We start from the raw sequence: 26373 nt of genomic DNA on the forward strand, positions 1-26373 counted from the left end.
TAAAAAAAAAAAACAAACAAACAAACTATCGACTACCTATTACATCATATCACATAATAAAAATGTGGTGTATAGCATTACTTCTTTTTCTTTTTCTTTTTTCCTTTTATTGTTAACTTGTTCATTTAATTACTTCAAAGAAATCTGCAACTTAGTTGAGAATGAATTATTGGAAGAAAGAATATATTATGAAAATGTGGGAACCACGGGTAGGAAAATGTGGAAATAAATGGAAATGGGTGGGTTAGGTTCGGTGGACATGTGATGGATTTTAAGATGGATTGAATTCTTGGGTTTGCATTTGCTCTTTCCAACCCATTGTTTCAATGAGTCAGGGGGTCTTTTTTTATTTTTATTTTTTCTAGGGTATCAATGAGTGGGGTTTTACGGGCAATGAACACACCAAAAAAAAGGTTCGTTTGGTAAACGGTTTATGCAAAGGAAGGCAATTTCACTTTTTTATTTTTCCAATATTCTCTTATTTTTTGCATCACATTAACCACTTTTTATTACTATTCAAATAAAAAAATCACTACAAAACATTTTTTTTTTCAATACTAAACATTATTACTTTTTCACTTTTTCAAAAAAAAATTATTCTTACTTTTTTTACATTAATCAATTTTTGCTACAATATCAAACCAAAACCGAAACGAAATCGTTTACCAAACGATCCAACTCTAATTTTGGGTACACAATCCAACTCATTCCTGTTAAATGTGTTACTTTGATTTGATCTAATTTATAGCAAATATTTGCCATTTATCTATTTTAAAGCATTACATAAATGATTAAAATTGTATAAACTTAAAATTTTGAAATAAGTGTTATTTGACATTATATTATAAGGAAGATAAGAATTTCAAATCATGACTTTACAAGTCATTTTCATAAAGTACTGTCAAGTGATAGAATTCATTTTTTCTATGAGTTTAAAATTTTGAAATAAGTGATAATTTAATAACTTGCATTCAAAGTCAAAGGCAAGCATAATTATGTTTTTTAAAATTTGATTGGAGAAGAATTTACGTACCGGCGGTTTAAGTTAACAAAAAAAATTAAACAATACGAGTGATTGAAATGGGTTGAAAGATCATAATACTATATTACAAATTTTTAAAATTTAAATATGGCATTAAAGATACTTGTAATCTAGAGAGGTTAAATGAAATTTTCTCATACCTTTAAGAGTTGTGGTTCTTAATTTAGTCAATAGACTCAATACAGAAGTTTGAATCCAATATGAGAGACTCAATACACAACAAACAATAAGTTAAAACCAGGATATTGTATAATAGTTGTTGAGAAAGGGCGATATGGTAATTTGATCATCTTTTTGAATGGATTCAAGATTCGGTTATATAGCCGTTTAAATGACTATATGACAGAAGTGGTTGATTCGTCCTCTGCGAAAAGGACCTCCTCTAATCTTAAACTGTTTGAACTTTTTTGTTGCTGCTTGCCGAAATCCGAGACTTTTTTTTATATATATTTTTACCAGAATTTTAGTGAAAAGTGAAACCCACAGGACTACACAAAAGGGTCATTTTAGGTGGAAAAAAGAAAAAGAAAAAAATGAGTACAAATTATATGGATAAACTTTTAAAGAACGATTTATCTTCAAAGTTTAAGCTATAGAAAATTATTAATTTAATTATTTGATTAATATTTTTACGTTATCTTCACATGTATTCAAACGGAATAAGATATGTGGCCGAGTGTGTCATGGAATCGCTGGAGGCTTATCGCACAGCAAATTCTCTAAGGGAATTGTTATTAGGGGGAATATAAATGATCTCAGATGGGAAGCTTCCAATAATGACTTTGTTAAAGTAAATTGGGATGTCGTTGTGGATAAACATAGAATGAAGATGGGTATCTGTGTGATAGTTAAATATGGGATGGGAGAGGTTTCGGCTACTCTATCATCACGTAGAGATCATATTATTGAGCCAGATGTTGTAGAGGCAATTGCGGCTTGAGAGCAGCCCATCTATGTCGTGAGCTAGGGTTTTACAAAGTGGTTCTGGAAGGCAATGCTCTTCAAGTGGTGCATGCACTTAGGAAATATGGCAGGAGTTGGAGCCATTATGGACATATTATTGAGAAAGCTCGAGGAATGTTAAGTAGTCTACAAAGCTAGAAGGTTAATCATGTTAGACGACATCTCAACGGTGCAGCCCATTGTCTTACGAAAGAAGCGTTTTGTCTCACCGTGGAACAAGGCCTTACTAAGGAAGTCCTCTATTGTATTTCAGATATTATCTTTGTAGAGCTGTGTGTTTAATCCTATTTATTTCATTTGAAATTGAAGATATCATTTTATGGTCAAGATTTTATTTTACTGTGATACAATGTTAATATATTTACTTTATAGTAATATTTATGCCATTAAATATAACAAAATAAAATATTGACCATAAAATTATTCAAGTGAAATGTAGATGGTCCTATTATGTGCTGAACTCCAACTTAATAAATGAGGTTAAAACCTATAATATTTAATTAAAATTGAAAGTGGATTACCAAAATAGAGTTCGAACTTTGTTATGATATTATATTAAATTTTGTTTATTCTAAAAGCTTTAACTTAAAAGTTTAAACTAATAAAAAATAATAAATTTAATTATATAATTAATATTTTAACATAAACCGTTGGTGAAGAATAAAAAGGTAAGACTTACCCAAACCAAGAAAAGAATAAAAAACCAAAATTGGCAAATAAATTTATACTTTGAAAATGAATCTTAACGAGGAATAAAGTTTCAAATATGCATACTCCTTATTTAATTGTTTTATCAGCTTGGGCCCCCTCATCTGTACTTTTTTCCCCTTTCTTCTTCATTTATTATTATTATTATTATTCATGATTAAGAGCAAACGGTTCCTGAAAGTATGCAATATTTGGATTTACGTAATACTATTGTTTCTGGTATTAATTTGGATATTTAAATAATTCATGCCTAGTTTCCGGGATTAAGCCAGCTTGACCCAGATTTTAAGATGTTACCCTGAGCCCACTAATTGGTCAACAACATAATTTTTTAAATAAAAAAAATATAATTTAAAAAACATTAACAAAGAGAACCCTTAGTATAACTAAAACAATTGGGATGAATTTGACAATAACAACTGGAAGTGGGAAGTAGTTGAGCTTTTTCAATATGAATCTCCAAACCCCTTTTGGCCCTTTCATATAATTCCTCATGCATAAGGTTTTAGATTCATTAAATATATATACCTTTATGCATAATTTTCAACTCCAAACTTCCCAACTAGAAAGTAAAAGGCAAAAAGCTCCAACAACGGCTACCATATTGTGGTTGACACTCGATTGAATATCCTAAAGCATTTTTCTATAGCCGTTTGATAAAGCAAAAGCAGCAACCCTTGACTTTTGATATGTGCATGCTGGTTGCTTTACCAAAGTTCATTTTCCACCTTCCCATCCCTCCTTTCCAATTCAATTTTGAGCATCAAGACATACCACGAAATATAGAATGGTGCACATGTTGAAATCGTGTCAGGTTCCTATTCATATCACATGAAAACCACTATGTACTAGAGCGTTCGGTTCAGTCTTCCAATGTACCAGATAATCACATCCTAGGCAGTAAATGAGTGTTTTTTTTAGTGGTGCATGTTTTCACTTTTCCACTGCATTTAGAAGCATTCAATGTCCCTCCCGGTTGCATGTGCTCGGTTACTTATTATTACCCTGTTAGGAAAATTGATAATTAATTGGTTATTAATTTTTCACCAGCCCTTTTTGCGAAAGATAAATTTGAAAAGAAAACACATGAGAACACACACCAATCACACACGTACACAAAGAGTTTACGTGGTTCGGCAATATGCCTACGTTCACGGGGAGTGATCCGGTTTCCTTCTTTACTATTAGGAAATATTGAGTACAATGGTACAAGCCTGAACTGCTCAAGTTTAATATCCCAAACCCAAGCCCTTAACCCCTTGTACACTTCACTCAACTGTCCCTCTCAAATACCCAGTAAAGAAAAACTCTCTACACTTTGTAAATGCTACAAAGTGCTCTCACCAATTTGGATTTTCCGGATCCCCTCTTAACCAAGGATTGCATGTCTTTTTATAGAGGCTTAATCACGAAAAAAGAGGAGAAACAATTCTAATCCAATTGCTGCTGGGAAAACGAAACCATCATGAATATAAAGTCTTTTCCATGATGAAGATAAGCATTGCAGCCCACATATTTATCTACACACGTTTTCTCTAAAAAATCTAATTCTAGTTGTTCTTTGACTCCTTTTAAAATTAACATTATCTTCTTATAGATAAATATGACTTGAGCTCACCAACTTGAATATTGATATTTTTCAGCAATTATCTTCACATTCGTTGACAATTTGAGCCATTATCAACATACCCAATTAAGCTAAGAACCCTAAGGTCCCTATTTCCACCTGCTTTTATGTTTACTTTTTTCACAGTTAAGCTCGAATAAATGAGAACCCTCATTGATGTTTCAGCTTTATGTTGGCAGTTATAGCCTTATAGGTGAGCTTAGGCCTTTTGAATTTGAATCGGCCGGGTGCCGTCTTTGTTGGATCTGGATAGGAACCAAAATAACGTCGACCAGGACCACCATCAAAAACCGTCCGTTTTAGTGAGATGGGTTTAGGACCACTAGGAAGCTTCAACGTTAACGGGATTACTAGTCCTACTATAAAACAAATTGCATGGCCCACCACGAAACCAATCCATTACGACTGTTGGGCCGTTCTTTGATAATTAAAAATAAATAAATAAAGATAAAATTTCCTTTTAAATTAGGTCGAAAGGAATTGTTTTGTTCCATTTTATTATATCGTCGAGTGTGTTTGTCCATTTTTTTTAAAAACAAATAGAAATGGTAAGAGTATTTATCCCATGGGAAAAGGATTATAGATAGGGCAGTAAACGAGCCGAGCTTGGGCGAGCCATGACTGTCCAAACTCGACTCAATTAAAAATTTCACTAGTTCGAGCTCGAGCCGAGCTCCGAAATGTAAGCTTGGCTCGGCTCACCAAGGAAGATTCCTTGTGCGAGCCGAGCTCAAGCTCACCTAGTAGCCGGGTCGAGCCGGGCGAGCCAAGCCGAACCGACTCAACTAATACAAACTTTTTTTTAAAAAAAATTTAACTTAAATGACTCATCTTCCCAATGAGACAAATTATATTAGTAAAAACGTTTTACTTTCCAACCAACAAATTGAGGGCAACTTTGATAAAAAAAAACCATTTATTATATATACAAATTATCTAACATTTTTTTTTATATATATATTAACCAATTAGCTCTCTATATATATAACTAAACCAATTAACTAATTAGTTAACTTAGTTTAATACACAAAATACGCTAGTTAACTATAAATAGTTATACATTATATGACTACATTATTAATATTTTAACTATATATTTAGTATTTATGCTGCATACTATATAAGCATAAATACTATTTATAATATATAAACTATTTAATAAGTTATATATATATATATACACGAGTCGTGCTAATAAGCGAGTCGAGCCCCTATATGAGTATGTTCACGAACTTTAAACGAGCGAGCCGGGTTTTATACGAGTATGTATCGTTTAATAAGCGAGTATAGTTTCGTGTCCACGAATGACTCATTTAATAATCGAGTTGGGTACGAGCCGAGCTTTATCGAGCCGATCTCGAGCGAGTTCACGGGTAGCTTTGTTCGTTTGCAGCCCTAATTATAGACACTCTAGCCACATGTGCAGATTCAAAGGTGAATTTACACAATTTTTTATATAATTTTAAAAGTTTTTCTTATATTTATAAAAAAATGAGGTGACTTTTAAAATTATCATTTGATCAAAATTCAATAATGATTAATCATAGCTCTAATAATAATTTTAAAAGTCGTGTCACTGTTAGAAGAATACAATATGAGAAATATATAGCATTACTCCAGTAAGATAATGAAACCAAACATTTCTCTAAACAGTCATATATCTTTAGAATATATGATTCTTGCGTGCATTCTTAATAAGATTAAAGTATTGCATGAATTCTCACGTACATTTTAAAAATATATTGAGAATCATGTGCTCTTTCTAACAATTTAATAGACACTCCAACTCAATTTAGATTTAAAAAAAAAAAAAAAAAAAAACATTTGTGTTGCAATCAAAAGTGTTCGAAAATTAAAGGAAGTGATAAATTTAAGAGCCCAGCCCATTGCGACATTTTCATGACTCCCTTAAGCCCAAATCAAGACCCAAAAAAGGAAAGGAAAGTAAAAAAAATCCTCAAACCAAAAAGGAAAACGAAAGTAAGTTATCCATAGCACCGAACTATTTTGACCATTTTGGCAAGAATCTTGAAGACCAGAGGGCATCAAAGAATCGAGAAAGACCATATAGGAAAGAGCGTATTTCTGCATAAAGTGTACACAAAAAGAGCGAAAAACCCCTTTTCTCCTTCCCGGACGAAGCGTAAGGTATAATTCCGTCTACGATTTTTCAGATTTTTTTTTTTTCTTTAATCTTTTCCCAAAATTCGATAGCTGAATTGTCCATCAATAGCTTGTGTTCTTTGTTTACGAGCAATTTCTTCTTGATTAGTCTGTGAATTTGTTGACAATTATTGGTTGGAATCGGTTTGATCACGTGAATAAGAAATTGTAGCAAAAGAAAACTTTCAGTCTTAAGTTTTTTCTCATATGCGGGAAATGTTATTGTTTTGTATTCATGCTCAGGAATATTTATTTGTATGTACGAGTTTTAGCGCTGTGCCGAGAGATTCATTGTTAATTAGGCCATTATCATGTGGCCGTTGTATTTTCTATTCAACAAGATTCTTAAGATCGACGAAGAAGAACCACAAGTATCGGATGGAGATCGTTTGAGTTTGGTAGAATTACACCACAATGCGAGCTTGCCGCGCTCTTACTTTGTTGAAGTGAGTAGTACATTGTGATTCTGCCAATAAATATAAGTCTAGTGGTCATTGATGTTACTGTTTGGATTCGTTTTGTTTGAATTTTTATTAAGGTCAGTCGGTTGGTGCATATAGGTCCCTCACATAAACCAGCAGCATTCTTGGGATTGTGGCCTTGCTTGTGTTCTGATGGTTTTGAGAACTCTTGGCATTAGCTCCTGCAATTTTCAGGCGTTGGCAGAGCTATGCTGCACAACGAGGTGATTTTCTTCTTAACAAGAATTTAGAACTTCAATTCCTTGTGCGGTTTACCAATTTAGTTCAATCGCTATGTTTCATTTTGATGGGAGGTATGCTATTGTATGGCAACAATAATTTATTGATCTCGTAGAATCTCGTTCTTGAGTTACTTGACTTTGTCTTTGGATCTGTGTCTGGTTCTTGGTGATTAGTGTGTTGCAATCGTTCAATGGTGTTGAATAGTATCATGTTCAATGTAGAAGTTATGCCATAGCTTATCAGTGCAATTAAAGTTTTGCACAACAGGTAGAGCTTGTCATCTTGACTCATTGAATGACCTAGTGCTTTGATTTTGTACTGATTGATAAGCTTAATGGTTAATGTTGAAATGGATATAGATTATCATATGATTGCTTGCTACTTCATCTTGGTCAAAGGATTTGTCTGATTTCATACATGATATATGAGTCACAGAATCAATAAGCTGATGTGGAAGATTTCTAATATGTCTCCTTGTCAATACTTTGTTTGCAGCATTTGGACCGTTGATCTCGCATATCTATTGCATAAGTATCTTGTTAAGTTTTCCTTCTTCACAGTAACTGTTGGAGCAAATCCAAGCTATTCTGTTGAAACATTTTACCAGGTGATTTCCTATCACATTTGTGGATTTTTCTTAAAGGCTTAGTAGTTTATTGTTATCTGGTTTCTTACCCAGAAAAAGAACAAAAAGAAAATATTTTGCTATCTTGGTTGTTTCTGGAGATTACAAATTTATGATTAGGGAGTTTTATTCTTGACACACATGTATTAGTCTACAGTGAGGGTTACAAATTATCTTACAAGATGAAAGGAAGTGGTTGTGAGTGATGCTAGAACATGTCAGATCACGAGGTTTGCATGTCAGTATGGAGAAAACTTGCATGTTAATGGCGTGAACACTAATGTGGATAATATATATTTTGCAATCATATAGCAAATTCATACATATATAATACATACGTATTATATAAGGTGTAATATATAATGTTCTATTAGGGTTTTCCAAAATTTATAAGATGTAATATTATACGCCAAACATGCATTCTATTATTTTTAAAATTTTAGTTTTAATATGGCAAAATTCAATGTTGCCATGCATGCTTGTGAAGGTGAAGTAATTGTCAAATGAAAAAAAAATAATAAATAAATACTGTATCTAAGGATACATATAAGTTACTTTTGTAAATATAAAGTAACTTATAGGAGCTCTCTAAGTATATATATATTACATAAATTTGTGAGGACAAAAATTTTCTCCAAACCAGTCTGAAGGAAATATCCTCTAACCCATTTAAAATAGTACTAAGTATCTATAAACATTTAAGAGGCACATTAAATTTAGTCTAAGTTAGTAAACTGTTATTAATGACGTTATGAATTTAGTATATGTTTTAAATGTTTATAGACACTTGGCACTATTTTAAATGGGTTGGAGAATATTTCCTCCAGATTAGTTTGGAGAAAATTTCTGTCCAATTTGTAAATGACTAGATATTAAGTATTTCTATACTTGTAACATATTTTTGGACTCATATTTAATCAACTCATCCATGGTATAGATATATATTGGGGAACTGTTTTTAATTGATATACGAGTTAGTTTGTCTTGCTGTCACTCTGATACTCATAAAGTTACAGTTTGGATATTGTGCAGGAGCAGTTACCTAATGATCTGGTGCGAGTGGATATGCTATTTCAAAAGGCACTGGAAGCTGGGATTAAAATACAGGTATAATCTATTCATCCGAGTGTGCATTATGAAACCATCATATAGCATTTTTACATGGTTAACTTATTTTCCTTTTGTAGACTTCATTTTAACAAATTTATCTCATAGCTAAAAAATGTGAATAGGAGGGCTATGCTGGTTAGTTATATAATCAAAGTAACCTTTGGGGCTTTGTATACAAGTAAATGGATTCATTTTCTTCATCTTTGTATTTTATTTGGACTTCTTTGAGAATCACTTGAAGTACCTGAAAACTTGAAAGTATCTTTGCTCCCATTGGGGCCATAAAATTTTTTATTCTAGGGGCAGATTAGTTGGAATAAACCCATTAAAAGACCTAAAACCTTGGTCACGCTTATCTTCTTTTCCTAAATCAACACATTCTTTATTCAGGTATTGTTTGACAATCTATTTGGAACCAGCCAATGAACCTTATCTTTTACAGTGCAGGTCAATCAGTGGTGAAGAAATTTCATTCTTGATTTTGTCTGGGAAGTATATTGCAATTGCATTAGTCGACCAATACAAGTTGAGGTATGGGATTCATGTAATTGCTTCATTCTATTTTTTTCTTCTTAAATGTGATTCTCCTTTAATCAATGCAGTTGCAGTTATTTTTTGATATCTATGTCTTATAATTTTTTTGTCATTATGACCAAGTTTATCTGTGCTTCATGTAGCCAAAGTTTTCACTTTGTTTATTATCTTTGCTTTGTATGTTCTCCTGAATATGCTTGTGTATTAAACTGAAGGCTTTGCATCTTCTTTCATCGAAACGATTTTTTAGTTTAAACAAATGTACATCTGAGAAAATGACCTAATGTTAAATGCTTCTGCCAAATATTTCTCTTTGCAGTCAGTCTTGGCCTGAGAATTTAAGTTTTCCTGACTTATTTGCCAGCAACTCTGGCTACACTGGTGAGTGGTTCTTTTCTTTTTTTTCTAATTTGTTAATTATGTATATTTGATGATTACAATTATCTTGGTATATTATAGCAATCATTCTCGGGAATTGCAATCTCGCACTACATTAATTTTTTTTTGATAAGTAATTGCATATCATAAATAAAGCATAGAGGGGCGCAACCCTAGTACACATAGAGTATACAAGAGAACCCCCGAACCCCTTATATGAAGAAAAATAAGAACAAAATTTTTTAAAAAATCTGCAAATTAGAAACAAGCAAGCTATGATATGCAAATATCCAAAGATGTAACATGTTAAACACAATTTTTCCCCAACTCCATCATTGATGTCTCTACGTCTTCAAAGTGCCAAGCATTCCTCTCACGCCAAAGATACCACGTTAAACACATCGCACTACATTAATAGAATTGTAATTCAGAACTCATGCTCCCTTGCTGAGATGTTAAAACTCTGCCCTTTTAATTTCTCATCTCTTTATGTCCTGGTTAATCATTTCTGCTTTTTGTCATTTTCTCAACAATTGTGTCTCATTAAGTTTGTTTATTGGAGTCTCTTGTGCATGCCATATATGAGTTCTTTACTGACTACTTAACATCTTTTATAGGTCATTATGTCGTGATTTGTGGCTATGACACTGATGCAGATGAGTTCGAGATTAGAGATCCTGCAAGTTCCAGGTATTATCTTTATTCCTCGTTTCTAAATACCTTCCCCTTCATACTGATCTCAGTGGAAAAGGAATATTTTCTTTGTTAGAAGAAGACAAAGCTGTTATGATTACCATCTTAATGGGTGCCTTTAGTTTGATGTTGTTAAGTATCTCACTTTTGAGAGCATGATGACAAACTCAGTGTTAGAGAGCTATTTGGAAGTGAAATCTTTTAAATTCATGTACCATTCTGTCATTATACACAAAATAGACAAACGGATCCACTACCCCAAACAAGATGACAACATAAGAAAAATCATGAGCAGACCAATAAGTTAACTTAAACAAGGAGTTACAATGATACAATCAGGTTTCCTTCAATGCATCTCTCTTTATAATCATTTTTACTATATATGTACTGTCCATAAGTTTCTTGATCTTTGAGCATTTTGGACCATGTGCTTTGTTCCAGCACCGAAAACTAAAGTGGGGAAAAAAGACATATTCATGTGGGTTCTATAAAGTGCTTCCTAGTTTTGTTGTTATTTTTTGAAGTTTCCAAGTGTTAGTTGGGCAATGGTTGAATTGTACTCTCCTCTATCTTATAACACCTCTTCTTAGGAGTCATAAACCTTCGTAGGTTGTATATAATGGGCCAAGTATTTGAAGCTCAAGAAGGTTATTAATTTTCTTGCTGTCAGTTCCTGTTTTGTACTGTTAAAAGTTGATCACAAATTATGACCATTTACATTGATCACTTATATCATACATGGTGATTATATGGCGAGATTAATTAAAAACTGTTGTGCAGTAGCACGCATACATGTGCACAACTTGCTGAAATTGCAGCATCATTTTGCTATTACAGTGAGTTTAAGCATCCGTATAGGTGTATATCAGGGTTACTATCTGTATGCATACATAAAAAAAGGTTCATATTTTAAGCTAAACCTGTTACTTCAGGATGGTGCACTGAACATCTTTATAACTTCCTCTTGTGCTGTAATAAATCTGATAGTGCTCAAAAAGTCAAGTCAGTGTCCATCCAGATTTGATACAATATGATTTTTTTAGTGAATTTGCTTGCATAAAGTTTCAAGCTCATGAAATTAAGTTTCAAACTTTGTTCAGTGTAATGGAAATATTCACTTAAAATATTGTGCATATTTTGCAGCAAACATAAGAGAGTCTCGTCGAAGTGCCTAGAAGAAGCACGGAAATGCTTTGGTACTGATGAGGATCTTCTTTTGGTCAGTGAACGTTTTCTTTTCTGCCTTTTCTGTTGTATAATACCTTACCTTGTAATGTAGGAAGTATTTATTGTAAGGATTTGCCTTCAATATTTGGCGTTGACATATGGACATGTAAACCCATACATATATACCTATTAAGTATTAACAATATGGAACCACTTGTAAATGTATTAGTAATGGGTCCGTGCATCCCCCTATTTTTATCTCAACGGTACAGCCTCAAAACCCTTTAACTGGGGGTCTAAAGAAGAAAGTATATGAAAATCATCAACAAATTTTGCTTTCCAAAAAAAGAAAAGAAGAAAAGTAAAAATTAGTAAGTGGTGTTAAGATTTTGAATTCAGCCTATTCATTAGGTGAGGCCAGGATTTCCTTTGATGTTAAGTATTCTTTTTTATCTTGGGTGCTAGGGCTGCATTTATTTTTTATGTGGGTTAAGCGCAGATCTGACCAAATAAATTAGTTCAATGGAGCTTTGACTTGTAAAAAAAACCGGAAGAAAATAAAAGAGAAATCTATGCTTTATATAAAATTTCAACTGTACTGATTATCACATTTATGGTATGGTTGTCTATGCAGATATCTTTGGAGAAGAGTGAAAAACAAAACAGCCCTTCAGTGCAACTTCCTTCAGAAGTCAATATAGATTTATGATTTTTTTCCTTGGATCTCCTTAGCTTATTGAATCAATTCTTTGCATATATGCCAACTTGTTTGTGTATAGTTTGTACATTAAGGAATAATGGCTTGAGTATCACAGTATTCACCACATATGGTATCCACTCGGGGATTGCATATATCGATCCTCTGTACAATTTTTATACAAATCAAATATGAAATGTATAATAGCATGTTATATTTACTGATTTTTATTGTAAACTCTGTATTTGCCGCCCAAAATGCTGGAAAATGGCAATTGTATTGCCTTCCTGTAGATTATGAAAGCTCAAGTTTAGCACTAAACATGAATTAATTAAGATCGATCCATTTATATTTTCATAACTGGCTGTATTTTCTTCCTTTTGGTCATTTTTTGTGTAATAGTTTGTCTCGGAAGTATTCTTTATGTGGTACATCATGATCAAGTATCATTCCTGTGTGTGTGTGTGCGCGCGTGCCCATTAATCACTATTGTTTGTTCCTTGTGCGGCTTGTGCCTATATTCCATTATTCATCTAATTTTTATGTTTGATGCTCGAAGGCTGAAACAGCATCTATGCGATTAGATTAGCATGTATGATCAAAGTGGCGATATTTTGCAAAAAATAGATGCGGGAAGGAATTGCAGGTACCTTTCACTACTTAAATGCATGCATGTTTTGGTCATGTAGCAATTATTTTCACGACAAGCATTATCTAATTCATGAGTTTCTCGTGAAGTATTAAAGGTTGTCACTCTATCGCTCAGCTTGAAGCTTGGTGGCCTTGTGCCAACCTGGAAGTCTATGTTTGGCCTAAAAGCATGCATGTTTTAATAGTTTTATGCATCCGTATGTGGCCAGTTGAATACTTGTGTGTATGTGCGCCCATGCGCGTGCCCGTGAGAGAGAGAGAGAGAGAGAGAGAGAGAAAGAGTGAGAGAGAGATCCCAAAAGCAGGTTCGGCCCTTGTTTTGGGGCTGTCCCTCCACATTTTAGGGCTCTACTCATTCCCTTTTCAGTTGTTTACATTTCATTGAACTTGCACTTGGTCTTGCGTCAGTCAAATGTAGGAATCCTATTGTTTAATGCAATATTATTCAGGGTGGAAGCGTTGTCCATGTTGCATATTAGTAGTAAAGTAATTATTGTTGTTATTAAATTGGATGGGCACGATATTGGTCAAGGCTACAAGAGATGGGTGATGGAAGTTTGGTCAAATTAGCAATCTTATTGATAATTGAAGACATTTTTCCAAAAACTCCCAAAACAGTCCCCCACATACTACCACTTTTCCTAGAACAATGGGAAACAGACTCCATAAATTTGTGCTCTTATTGATTACATTAGTAGCCTGAGCTCTAGTTTATCTCTCTCTCTCTCTCTCTCTCTCTCTTTTCTCCGAGTCGCATTAGTGCTGGGTTCATTCATGAAAGACAGCTAACCGTCTATATTTTACTGTTTTAACTTCCAAGAAGTTAAGTTCCCCACATGCGTGGGCATTGGGGCTTAGAACTCTTGTATAGGGATAGAGTAATGCTACTCTTCGAAGTCATTTGACACGAGTTAACATAATGTGTTTTAAGTGGCTGACATTGAAAACTACTTAAACATATCATGTCAACCAATATAAAATGTGTGAAGAATAAAATTACTAATCGAATAAACTTATATTAATAATGATTGTATGACAGAGAAAAGCAATTTTTTAAGGTGTTTTTAAAATTTAGAAGACTAGATTAAAACAATAGATAGTTCATTGGCGAAATTGAAATCTAAAACATAATTTAGAGATCAAAAATATATGGTGACCATGATTCTAATGAGGTGGCTTAGTCATCTTAGGAGAAAGATTAAGAATGTTGTGTGGACAACTGGACATGGGCTTTAGGGCAGTGCACACCACCAAGTTTCCAACCACTGACTTGTTTTCAACCCGATTTGACCTGCATGAGTCAGCTTCTTATGGCAGTAGAGGCAAGGTTAGATTTGGCTTCAAATTTTTCGTAAAATGTCGTCATTTTGAAGAAGCTATAAATTCTTTCGAAACTTTATTTCGGCAACTTGGGCTGTTTTGAGGCTTGTTCTCTCTCCCTCTCGGAGCTCTCTCAAATCTTTCCAACTTCTCATGAAGTCGAATTTCCCTCTTTTATTCCCTTTGCACACAATAATTTAGCAGATGATAAATATAGCAGATCCATTTGTTGTAAACTCATCTTTATCTATAGAACTGACAGTGTTAGGTATACTTTCTAAGTACCCCAAATCCTCCAGCAATTTGTTGGCTGGATTACTAGATCTTGTCAGCAAATGTGAGAGAGCGGTTATGGGGTCCATTTGTCTAAACATAAGAGCTTGTAGGCCATATTGCAAGTAATCTGGGTAGCAAACATGAGATAAGGATTATGGGGTTCACTTATCTGAGCAGGGGAGAGAATTGCCTGAAACTTATTCGATGAGGTGAGTTCTATAAAAACTCTCTCACAATTGTTGTGAACATCTATCCAAGTATCCCACTATGTCCCATATTGTATCAGATTTTTGGGCACAGAGAATGTGCCTACAGGTTACAACTGAGCCCGTCCAAAAAACAAAGGAGCATGTGCAACCATTCCTTGTCCCCAGCTGCGCATGAGTACAAGACATATCAACTATAATATAAATTATGCATGTTGTGATGACGAGGAAGCACAAAAGCCCATGTTACAAAGGTTAGGACATCGACATCTCCCTCATTGTTTGCATCCCACTGTCTCGTCGCAATCTTATACACATTCAGTCTACCATCAAAGAAAATGGGTGTAAGATGAGGTCCCAATTCAATGTAAGCAACTAGCAAATTGTTAGTATTCCCAATCCCTTCTATTTTTGGATAATTATTATTCCCGATCCCTTGTTTATTTGTCTTTTTGGCTAAATTAGAAAAACTATTAAAATCCTATCAAGCGGTGTGCTGAGCTAGAGACAAGTTTTGGATATGCAAGCTCTATGGCAAAGCCAAATTCAATGGTTCATGTTGGTTTATTAAAATTTATTCAAGAAAAAAAATTCAAATTTCACCCAAGATGCCTTCTAATATTACGAAGAGACCAAATAATTTTAGCAAGGCTTCGAAGAAGGTGATGGGATTACGCAAACATACCCTTTCTAAAAAAAAAAAAAAACTAATTCTGCAAGCATACCCAACTAGGTCATCTTTTTATTTATGCATAGGCATCCAACTTGTCTTTTCTGAAGGCTGATAGAAGATGAATTTAAGTCCTTGAAAATATTCTCTAGTTTCTTCGAATGCTTTCTTTAGACAAGAAAACCAAAAAAAGATTCTCAACACCCGAAATAAAAATCATCCTGTACAATAATGAAATAATATGCTTATACAAAAAGGGGTATATCTTTTTTTTATTTTTGATAAATAATAATATGTCAAAGAAAAATCAGTAGGGGTATATCACCAATACAAAAAACAAGAAATAGGAAAGTAGATAGAAGTATATCACCAATACCCGAGACAAGAAATACTAAAAGTGAGAATGTTGGCGGGAGAAATATCATTTTCCAATTATGCATATGATTTGGAAACTTGTTTTTTTATCATGTGGCTGGTTAATTAGTTTGGAGAGCATATAGATCCTAAATTTCTACCCCTAAACTATTGGAATTGGGGTTCTTAAGCCAAGGAAAATAAATTACCTTCCAATTCAATGTTACTTTGCTCTTAAGGCTCAAAATCTCTAATTTAAATACAACGATTTTAAACAAGTAGACCCCACAACCGCCCTTGTGTGGTGGGACCCATCCAAAATCCAATTAACTCTTAACAATTGTTCTGTCCACCTTTTATTCTTTGGACAGGAGGAAGGAGGGGTGTTGGAGCATGTGATGATACGACCGCCATATAGCCTTTGAAAATTTTAGTAGTCCACCCAAGCGCCAAGAATCAGCCCACACGTGCACTTCCTCAGCTGACCATTTATATGTTGCCCATGTGACCCCCATTTAATTTGACAAAGGTAAATTAATATGTACATATTAATGTGGTTTTTTTTTTTTATCATATTCAAATAAATCTTTGAATCTAATCCTATTCCACATGCATGTGATAGTGGGACCTACGCCACTACGTTCAAATTTTGAAAATCACTCAATCTTCTTAGACGGATCATAGGGTTGTGATCATTTTCGTATTTACGTGGGTCCACTGAATTAGAAGAAAACCTAGGAAGTAGGAACATTAGAGTACGACAGTTCTATATAAAGTTATTAGTTGGGTGTGGCATGTGAGAGCACAGCCCGCCCTATAAAAATTTGCCAGCACAGAGGACACGTGGAGCACGATCAAGGTTGTTGAGCATTCTGACACGAAAGAAGCTTAAGATTTACTCGATCTTGTGGGTTGTGGGGTTGTGGGGTAGGTGCCCCTAATAATATAGGACACTGCATTCACCTTCCACCTTGGCCCTACTCAGAAAACTAGGTGTACCTCTTAATTATTTAATTAATATTATAATATTTTACTTTACGTGTAAATTTATTTATTTTTATGAATAAGAAGACCAACAGCAAATTTCGTAATTTCCATTCACTGCAGCGGGAAAATTATAGTGCTATTCAAAATTTAGAAAAACATTTTAACTTCTCCTGTTTTTTATTTTATTCAAAAATAAAAAAATTAAAATTATCAAACTAGCCTATGCTTGTTTTGAATTTTTTTTTTTTTTTTTTTTCTCTCTCGTGCACGTCCTATCTACTCGTGCAATCATTATATATCCATTCTTGTGTTGTGACTTTAAAAAAGTAGATTAATCTTATTTGACAAATTACGAATTAAATAAGAATAAAACTAACTATTAAGGGTCTCATTTCCTATGATGACTAGCCTAGGTTGGGGGGGGGGACCTATAATTCCTTTGTCAATGCCAAAGTTGACAGAATTACTTACAATAAGAATCCTAGTTAGTCCACTTTATTTTGACTATAGTTGGTCAGTTAAACAAGACTATGAAATTTTGTAAAAAATATATATATATTTTTAAAAGGATTGGGATGGTTTAGGAAATCCAAAAGTGAGTATTCTCTAAATAATAAATATATATTTTGCAATGCTCTAAAAACTGGACGAAGAAAAAAAATTGCATTTAAAATGGTACAGGATTATAATGGTTAAGAAGCTGATATTATATCCTTTTGAAGTATGGTATTACATCTCATGTGATGTGAATAAGAATTATCATCAAAACGGCACAGTAAGTCCAAAAATCTAATATAATAGGAAGTTAACATATAAATTATAATATTAAGAGCGGGGGAGAATTTTGAATTTTGAATTTCGAAGTAATATTAATCTTATTCAAATTGTGGGCCTAATTGAATTATGAGAAGTACATGAAACGGAATCCTTACATATAATTGGAAGTAAAGCAAAAAATAAACATGTTTCAATGATATGCTTGTCCGTTTATCTTCTTGGAAACTAGTAATAATCACAGACATGTTTAAGGATCGTAATCTCTTGTAATTAGTTGTTTGGATTGTAATTCATTCAATCTACCAACTACTCTGATAAGCAAATTATATTGAATGATTCCAAATCTTTTGTAGCCAATCCAATTCAAAGCTTTGTGATTATAAACCCCCATTGTACAAAGATGTTGTTTACCACATCCAACAACACCATGAGATATTGTTGTTCTAGTGAAATTTTCAAGGACCAAAAATAACACCCCAATTTACAAAGTGAGATGGGACGTAAATTATATATATGTTCATCCCATAAACGTCACATAACTTAAAAAGAAAAAGAAAACAAACGAAGTGTCCCAAATGGCTCTTTGTACCGACTAACAAACAAAAACGAAAAAGAGAAGCCTTATCGGCATGAAGCTTCGGCCGCCCCCAGCTAGTGGGAGATAGCTGCAAAACAAATCTGACCGTTGAGTTCAAATTTCGAACGACGAGAAAAAAAGATGATCATAAAATCCAAATATTTTATTTGTATGACATCTGTGTCCTTCCTTCCTGGTCTTTAGATATTATTTGAAAGCGACGGTTGAGTTGGGCTGGGTCTCACTCGGGCTTTCGGCGGGAAATTCAAAAGATCTTTTGCGGGCACAAGAAGCAAAGCCGCATACTAATTTTATATATATATATTGCTATAAATATGATTAATAATAGTGAAATGATGTGAAACTATTCAACAGGAAGTAGTTAGTGCTGGCTGGCTGGCCGGCAAACAGCCCCCACCACCCAATTGTCTGTCTGTCACTGTGTTCTGTGCATACGGCATTATGCATTACCACGCGCTACCAGTGTGATTACACATCATAGTCTTAATTTCATTTTATTAATCCATATTTTACATTATTCTGTAAAAATAATATTCAGGTCTTTTTTTTTTTTTTAATACTTCAATATATTAAACAAAAGTTCCCAAAAATGAGTTCCCAACAACAAACCCATAGTAAAAACAACAACATGAAAATGGAAAATAAAAAAACCAAACATCAAATAGGAAATGAGTGTTTTATCAACTCTTTTAGAGTCAATAATTTTTTGGTCCTCTATTCCTTGAACAAAAGCCATGGATTGGGCCACATGAAGCCATACAAGAAGAGGGTATGAGCTAGAGGGGGTGGGCGGAGACCGGCAGATACTGGTTGGTCGTTCATGGCATGCAAACTAAGCTCCATTGCGTGAAGTCCACGCGCTAGCACAAGGTGGCCAAAACTGGACTATGGCGATGTGAGCAAGGAGCGGCGAGACCAATGGGGGTGATTGGGAGGAGCGACAGAGAGTAGCGGTGACGGTGGAGGACCTATTCATGTCTTAGATTATTATTTTTAGAGCAATATTATATGCTATATCTCTATCTCATAAGTATGATGATCAACTTAAAATACACAATATTTCTCGAGTTGTATTCTTACTTAATGGTATGAATATTTGATGTAGGCCAGAATGCTTGGGAGTATATGAGGAAAACCCGAGTAGATGATAGTCAGAAGACTACCTGAAAAGAGTTTGGTAGTGTGATCGATTCCCCCTGTAATTGCATTCGAGCGCACCCTTCTCTGATATTGCGATCGATAGCCCGTGCACCGGGCATTTATGTTAATTTTCCGTAGATGTAGATCGGGATGGTCTATCTTATCTTTCAGTCTTTTGTTAGGTTTCTTTGTTAGTTTTTTATTCTATCTTATCTTTTAATCTTTATTTAAACTGGGTTTCTTTGTTAGTATTTTATTTAGTTTAGTTATTTTTCGTAGACTTCTTAATTGATTTTATTTCATTATTATCTTAGGACTAGGAGTCTTGAGGCTATAAATAGATGCTTATAGCCCCGAGAATGGAGTTTTGATTATTTATTTGGTTTTCTCAATAAGAATACTCAGAGTTGAGTTTTTCATTATTCTTCCTTAAATCATAGATAACCTCTATTGTTTTGAGAAGATTTATTTGATTCTTGTGATAATCTCACAATCTTAGGAATATTTATCCCCTTTACTTGTTGTTTTCTTGTTCACCACTATCCTACGCTGCATCAATATTTTAACAAAATATGTGCTTAACTTTTATAGGCTTAATGATATAAGCAGGACTAAAGACCTCTTAGAGTCATCTCAAATGTAATGTAGCATTAAAAATTACCATTGAATTTGAAATGATTATTATTGAATTTTGGTCGGTTGGTAATGTTAAATGCTACATCACATTAAATGACTTTAAAAAGACTCTAGTCCTACTTATATTATTACTCATTTTATAGAGCTAGACGTTAACTTATTCTTTATATATATATATATAATCATGCAATTTATATAATCTTCAGAAATAAAAGGTCAAACTTGATTAAATAAATTTTTGTTTTGTTTTGGGATTAGGGTTTTAGTTTCATGGACATTGAGAGTCACGTGTGTCGCATAATGAGGTGCAAATTGCATTGAAGATAGAGATGGCAAACTAGTACTTTAGAGCCGCCATAAACATAATCTTCCGAAAGCGAAAATTCCTTCTTATCCATCAAATTTTTATTCAAAATCTTTGATCTTATTAAAGTGTTTCCGAGCGTGACACCCACGCCTTATTGATTGTGAGTGGCACAATTATTCGCCTTTACCGCCAATTTGACTAGCCGCTCTCGTACTGCAAATTGGCCTCCCTCCAAAAGACAACTATGCCCTCTTCAAAACTCATAATTCCAATATCAAACCAAAGTGATTGCAAACCGCTACACATCAAAATAATTTTTATTATTTTCATAAGAGAAAATAATAATAATAATAATGATGATGGTACCTTCAGTATATAAGAATGATTTATTATCAAACAATAAAAATGAGTACATAAAGGGAAAAATTAGAATTAATTCTTTTATATGGATTTATAATAAGTTTTACATGGTATAAAAATGTTTTGAGAACTTTTTATTATTTATAAAAATAACAAATAGGCCTTTGCAGTCAACTTTCTTTTTTTTTTAAGTGTTTTAAAAAATTAGATAAATACGATGTAAGCATCAATGAGATTATAAAATGTATATATAACATGAAACAATCAACCTCTTGGGGCACCATATTTGCTGTCGATCTCAAGGGGGCCTAATTGTCGTCTACAAGATAGAGTTTCACCTATAGCCTCCATATGCTGCTCAAGCTTCTCTCTCCCCTACAGGCTTGCCCCATTTTTGTTGCTAAGTTAGTATCGCTACTAGTATATTAAGGTTACATTTGATATGCAAAGTAGCTATTTAACCGTAAAATAAATAATTTTTTTTGGGAATAAAAAAATGTTAAATGTAATAACCTTTAAACAGTCATTTTCATAAGAACCTTTATTTCAAATGTTAAGAGTATATGTTAAAGATTCTTCATGTGTAGCTAAACAATCAAAGTAACTTTCATAATAATCGCAACTACCCTCTCATACGCTATCAATGTGATTGCGACCACTCTAAAGATTTTGTTGGGATAGAAGAAACATCAAATACTTTTTTTTTTTTTTTTTAAATTATACAATTATTTTTTAAATTCCATTCTTAGGGGAATGGTAATTTCCTAATTTTTTTAAAGGAATAATTATAGCATAACCAAATACCGATATCTATTCTAATTTCTATGTGTATTCTTGCTTATCCTACTTGTCCTAAATTTTTCAAAAAAGTAAAAATGATATATTCCCGCTAATTTGACTAACGAGGAGCAGTCCTTTTCGGCAGGTAAGCCTCGGCCCACAGCTTACACTTTTGTTGTTTTTTTCTTTATTATATTTCTAAATAACAAAATTAAAAAAAGAAAAGAAAAGAAGGAAGCAATATTTTCTCTATTGGCGGGAAATTTATTAAATTCTAATTGATGGGAAGTTTTGAGTCCGGCATCCACTGTGGCTTTTATAACGACGTGAGATAGGTATTCATAAAAAGACACGCCGGCACGTTAACGATGGGAGGGGAGCCCCGTTAGAAGAGACGGAGACACTGATGACATATGACAGTTAAGCCAACGAATCTGTACGAGTGCCACGTCAAACAAGATTCAGATTCCCCGTGGAGGCAAAAGATATTGTAGATCAAGTAATGGTCTGATCACCGGGTAATTCACGGGTTCTCTGTGAGCTGAACAGTCCGCCATTCGGCCCGGCAACAACTGTGCTTTCCCACATATTACTCTACGTTTTGCTCCTTGCACCAATACGTTTTTGTCCCAAGTAGAAGCTACATGTCTTTCTTTCCTGCCAATCTTGGATGATAGAAATAAATACTCAACAATTTAGTTGTCTCAATATTTAATAATTAGGACAATCTGGTTTGGTTCGCAGAATGCATATTCTACTGGATAACAGAATAATTATTCAAATTCTCTACTTGATAGCAACATATATTTCATAATTGAAATTAAACTAAAATTACTACGACGCCCATTTGATTTCTAATTTTTTCAAATCTCTAATTTTAAAAAATAAATAAATAAAAGAAAAGGCCATGAGTGACCGGCCACCACAGCATGCATTGGGGGTGGCACAACATCGTGGCTGGCTGGCCACCCATTGGGGTGGTCAGCCACTCACATGATTTATTTCTTTATTATTATTATTATTATTTTTTAAGTTTGAGACAAAAACAAATGTTTTTTTTTTAAGAAAACATTGTCATTCCCATATGGAATAGCTATTCCTTTCATTTTTTAGAGGAATATATATTCCTATGTGAATAGGATTAGTCATTTTCATAAAAATAACTATTCTCAGGAATAGACTCTTACCAAACAAAAAAATGACTATTCCATGAGAATAGTCATTCCATTCCATGGGTCTATTCCACGAATCAAATGGGTCCATATTTTTGTAAAATTTATTTGTTCAAGCACATTTATTTGTTCATATATATATTTCTTATGGTTATTAGTTAAAAAATAAAATGCGATCTTTGGATTTAAGAAGATTATTAAACAAAATAGTAGTGGAACTTACAAATTTGTAATATGTTAATTTGTTGGAATACATCTCATAATGAAAAGTAATTATACAAATAAATAGTTAATATAACATTTTTTAAATTCATATATTTATTTTATTTTTTTTATATATAAGGTATGGAGACTTGGGTTTGGGTTGCACAAAGAAGTTGTGGTGCGAAGGTTGAGATTTGGGTGAGGATGAAAAGGTTGTGAACGGTCACAAACAGACGGTCTTCACTGAAGCTTGTTAACAATGGCCATTACCGGTGCGTCAAGAGATAAATTTGTTGAAATATAAAATTATTAATAAAAAATTAATAAAATAAATTAAATATTTAAAGATTAAAATATATAATGTTTTTGAAAACTTAATAACTAAAATGGAAAAATAAATTATACTAGTGCTCCATACGTTTGGAAGTGTTGGGAATATAAATGGTTATAAAGTTTTTAGCAAGAGTACATTAATATATATAGTTGAACATCACTCTAACCCAAAAGTTTAAGCTAATGGACTTTGATCCACAGGGACAAAGGAAGGGGGGGACTGGCACAGGCCAGGCCCCCCCCCCCTCTCAAATGACAATTTTTTTTTTAAGGTAAAAACAATTTTTTTATGGTTAATTTTTTTCTTTGCTAATGGGCCCCTGCCCATTAAATTTTTTCAGCCATGACCCCTGCTCATTCTCAAGGCTGGCTCCGTCCCTGTTGATCCGCTTATGTTTATTAATTACTATTTTTCTTTATACTTTATGAATGTGAGATTCAACACTGACAAGTGCACTCATAACATTTTTTTTTCTCACTTGTGAGTGGTGAGTCTAGTCACATTGACCCAACTCTTCATCACTTGAAAGTCTTTTTACATTTTCAAGAGTGTCACCTATCAAGAGTTGCGGAAGCAAATACAATTCCAAACCCGACGCGCCCAAACACACGGACACCCATCTTAGTAAGCTAACCATGGTTCTTATACCATTTGTTATAGAGATAAACTATTTGAGAGTTTTTACCAATAATACATTAAGGACAGAAATTTCCTTCAAACTAGTATGAGGGAAATATCCTCTAAACCATGTAAAATAGTGCCAAGTGTTTATAAACATTTAAAAGATACATTAAATTTAGTCAAAGTTAGTAAACTGCTATTACTAAGGTTAATAATTTAATGTGCATTTTAAATGTTTATAGACACTTGACACTATTTTACATGGGTGAAGAATATTTCTTAAGACTGATTTAGAGAAAATTATTATCCATACATATACATATTTGAATATCACTCTAGTTCAAAAGATTAAGCTAATGAGCTTGAGTTCATTTATGTATTTTAACTATATTTTTTCTTTATATTTTCATAATGTGAAATTCAAACTCACTAGTAACCTCACAGTGAAAAGTATCAATTTATCCAAGTAAAACGCATCCAATCAAATGGCCATTGATTCATAAGAACCTGTTTTAAGTAACCGATGTAGCTTTGATGATATTACAAAAAGACAAACAAAAAAACAAAAAATATTTTCTATCTTTTATCTTTTATTTTTTTTTTCATATTCAGAATTAGATCTCATACAGAAAATAGCATTTTTCGATTAAAAAAAAAGAAAAAAAAAAAAAAAAAAGGTTCTCATTTCAACCGTCTACAGGAATGAGATGAGACATTGGATTGGAAATTTAAGAGCACAAATGGCCAAATGTATTGGATTGAGCCGAAAAGGGTTAAGTCCCAATTACCAAACATTGACAAATAGCAACGGATTCAATGCCCGCACGTCTCCGTAGCGCGTGTATTTGAGAAATCGCGTTTGCTGCGCAGCAGACACACGAGCACGCGCTCGGAAGCAGGTGAACGGCATGGATAAAACTGTGAATCTTGGTTGTTTTGACCATGTGAAGGACTAAAGCGGAGCAAAAGGACACATTAATTAATAATGAATGGGAGTCGTAATAACAGATGTTGATAGAGAATTAAGGATGATGTAATGAAGTAATGATTATGTTTGGATACTTTAATTAGTGGCACAGGGTGGGGTTGATTAAAAGAGACAGATAATTGTGATGCTCATGTGAGAAAATACAAGGTGGGTTCCACTACTAAATCACCTTAATCAACATCTGTAAATTGAAAAAACAAAAAAGGTACCTTGGTTTAACGTCCAATGCAAGCTGGATTTGGCCGATTAAGATTTATGAAATTTGTAATCAATTACAATAATCAAATTAAATAGCTTAAAATCTTTATTTTCTGACTCTCTTTTTTTAAAAAAAAATTTAAAAACGAAAATATTAATAAATAGCTTAAAATCTAAAATATCCCATAAAACAAAAATAAGAATGTTTACCTCTCACGGCACGTCATTTTAAAAAAAAAGACACCCAAAAAAACACATTAATTTTTTTTTCTAGAGCCGGCAGGCAATAAATTATGTAGTGTTGTTTGCTTAAGGGTTTGAGCATGCACCTATGTCTAGCTAGTTCCCTCGTAAATTGACTAAACGGATAATCTACGTGGGTTTTAAATTTTGTGGAGATTTTTTTTTTTTTGAATAACAAGTTGGTTCATGTATTTTGGTGTGTATCAAAAAAAGTCTTTATATTTTTAAAAGTGATAAAATTAATTTTAGAGTTTTTCGTGTGTAAAATTACTCCTTTTATGAACTTCAGTTAATAGGTCATTTGCTCCCCCCTCCCACACATGTTGTTTAACAAACAACATGCCACGCCCAAACACTATTTAATGCCAATTGCTCCAATTAAGTTGCACCATGTGTATCACATTCACATTACCATTACTAGTTTATCAAACATTGCTTAACCAATGTTTCATATACACTCACATTGCCATTGCTAGTTTATCAAACATTGCTTAACCAATGTTTCATATGGTTTCGTGGGGTCTACCCCCTCACACAAAAATTTGCACATAACCCATCGCTTAATTGAGAGTTTTGTTGCACACTTAACCCATCGTTGTTGCTTCTGTACTTGGATAATGGTCCATAGTAGTTGTTAGCATTACGATTATTACCAAGAATTGGTATTTTGGGAAAACTGAAGTTTATGCTGATACACAATTGGTTGTTCTGAGTTGAGTGCGTTGTGGTTTTGCTCTCGAACAAGGTTGTGGATCGGAGGTGGGCCAAGTACAAGCTTGTTTGGTGTACCCAAATGTAGAAAAAGGTTTAGAGGACCCGTAGACTTGAAGGCAACCCCAACCTAAGCCTAAGGCTCGAGTTCACCAAGCAGCATACGCGCACGATACGCTAAAATCATCTCCCTTAGATACGCCCGAAACGGTTACAAGTCCTATGAGGAATAATATTCACCTTATTATTAACTTACTTGTCTAAGACTTGTACATTAAGAAAAGGAGCCGTTGGACATGGTACTCCCTCGATGGAAAGCAAGTTACGAGCCTTAAATGCCTTGCCTTTTCGAACCCACTCCGCAAGGGAGTAAAGCCGTTGAAATTAACATTCAAAATGAAATGAAATGAAAATTACGAGGATGCACAA

At 33.5% G+C, this 26373-nt stretch overlaps 1 protein-coding gene across 4 annotated transcripts; it reads left to right on the forward strand.

Annotated features, from left to right (window-relative positions):
* Positions 1–6319: 6319 nt before the first annotated feature.
* On the forward strand, positions 6320–12703 carry LOC132187267 (guanylyl cyclase 1). Of its 4 annotated transcripts, none has more exons than XM_059601528.1 (10): positions 6320–6488; positions 6747–6949; positions 7064–7188; positions 7703–7814; positions 8865–8939; positions 9385–9473; positions 9796–9857; positions 10472–10544; positions 11691–11766; positions 12349–12703. In XM_059601528.1, the coding sequence occupies exons 2-10, from the start codon at positions 6815–6817 to the stop codon at positions 12421–12423; spliced, it is 822 nt and encodes a 273-aa protein (XP_059457511.1). In that variant the 5' UTR covers positions 6320–6488; positions 6747–6814; the 3' UTR covers positions 12424–12703. The 4 variants fall into 4 exon arrangements, with proteins under 4 accessions (XP_059457511.1, XP_059457514.1, XP_059457513.1 ...); XM_059601531.1 differs by having other exon boundaries at positions 8871–8939; XM_059601530.1 differs by having other exon boundaries at positions 6776–6949.
* Positions 12704–26373: the final 13670 nt, after the last annotated feature.

Source organism: Corylus avellana, chromosome ca7, assembly GCF_901000735.1.
Source record: "Corylus avellana chromosome ca7, CavTom2PMs-1.0".
NCBI classification, from domain to species: Eukaryota; Viridiplantae; Streptophyta; class Magnoliopsida; order Fagales; family Betulaceae; genus Corylus; species Corylus avellana.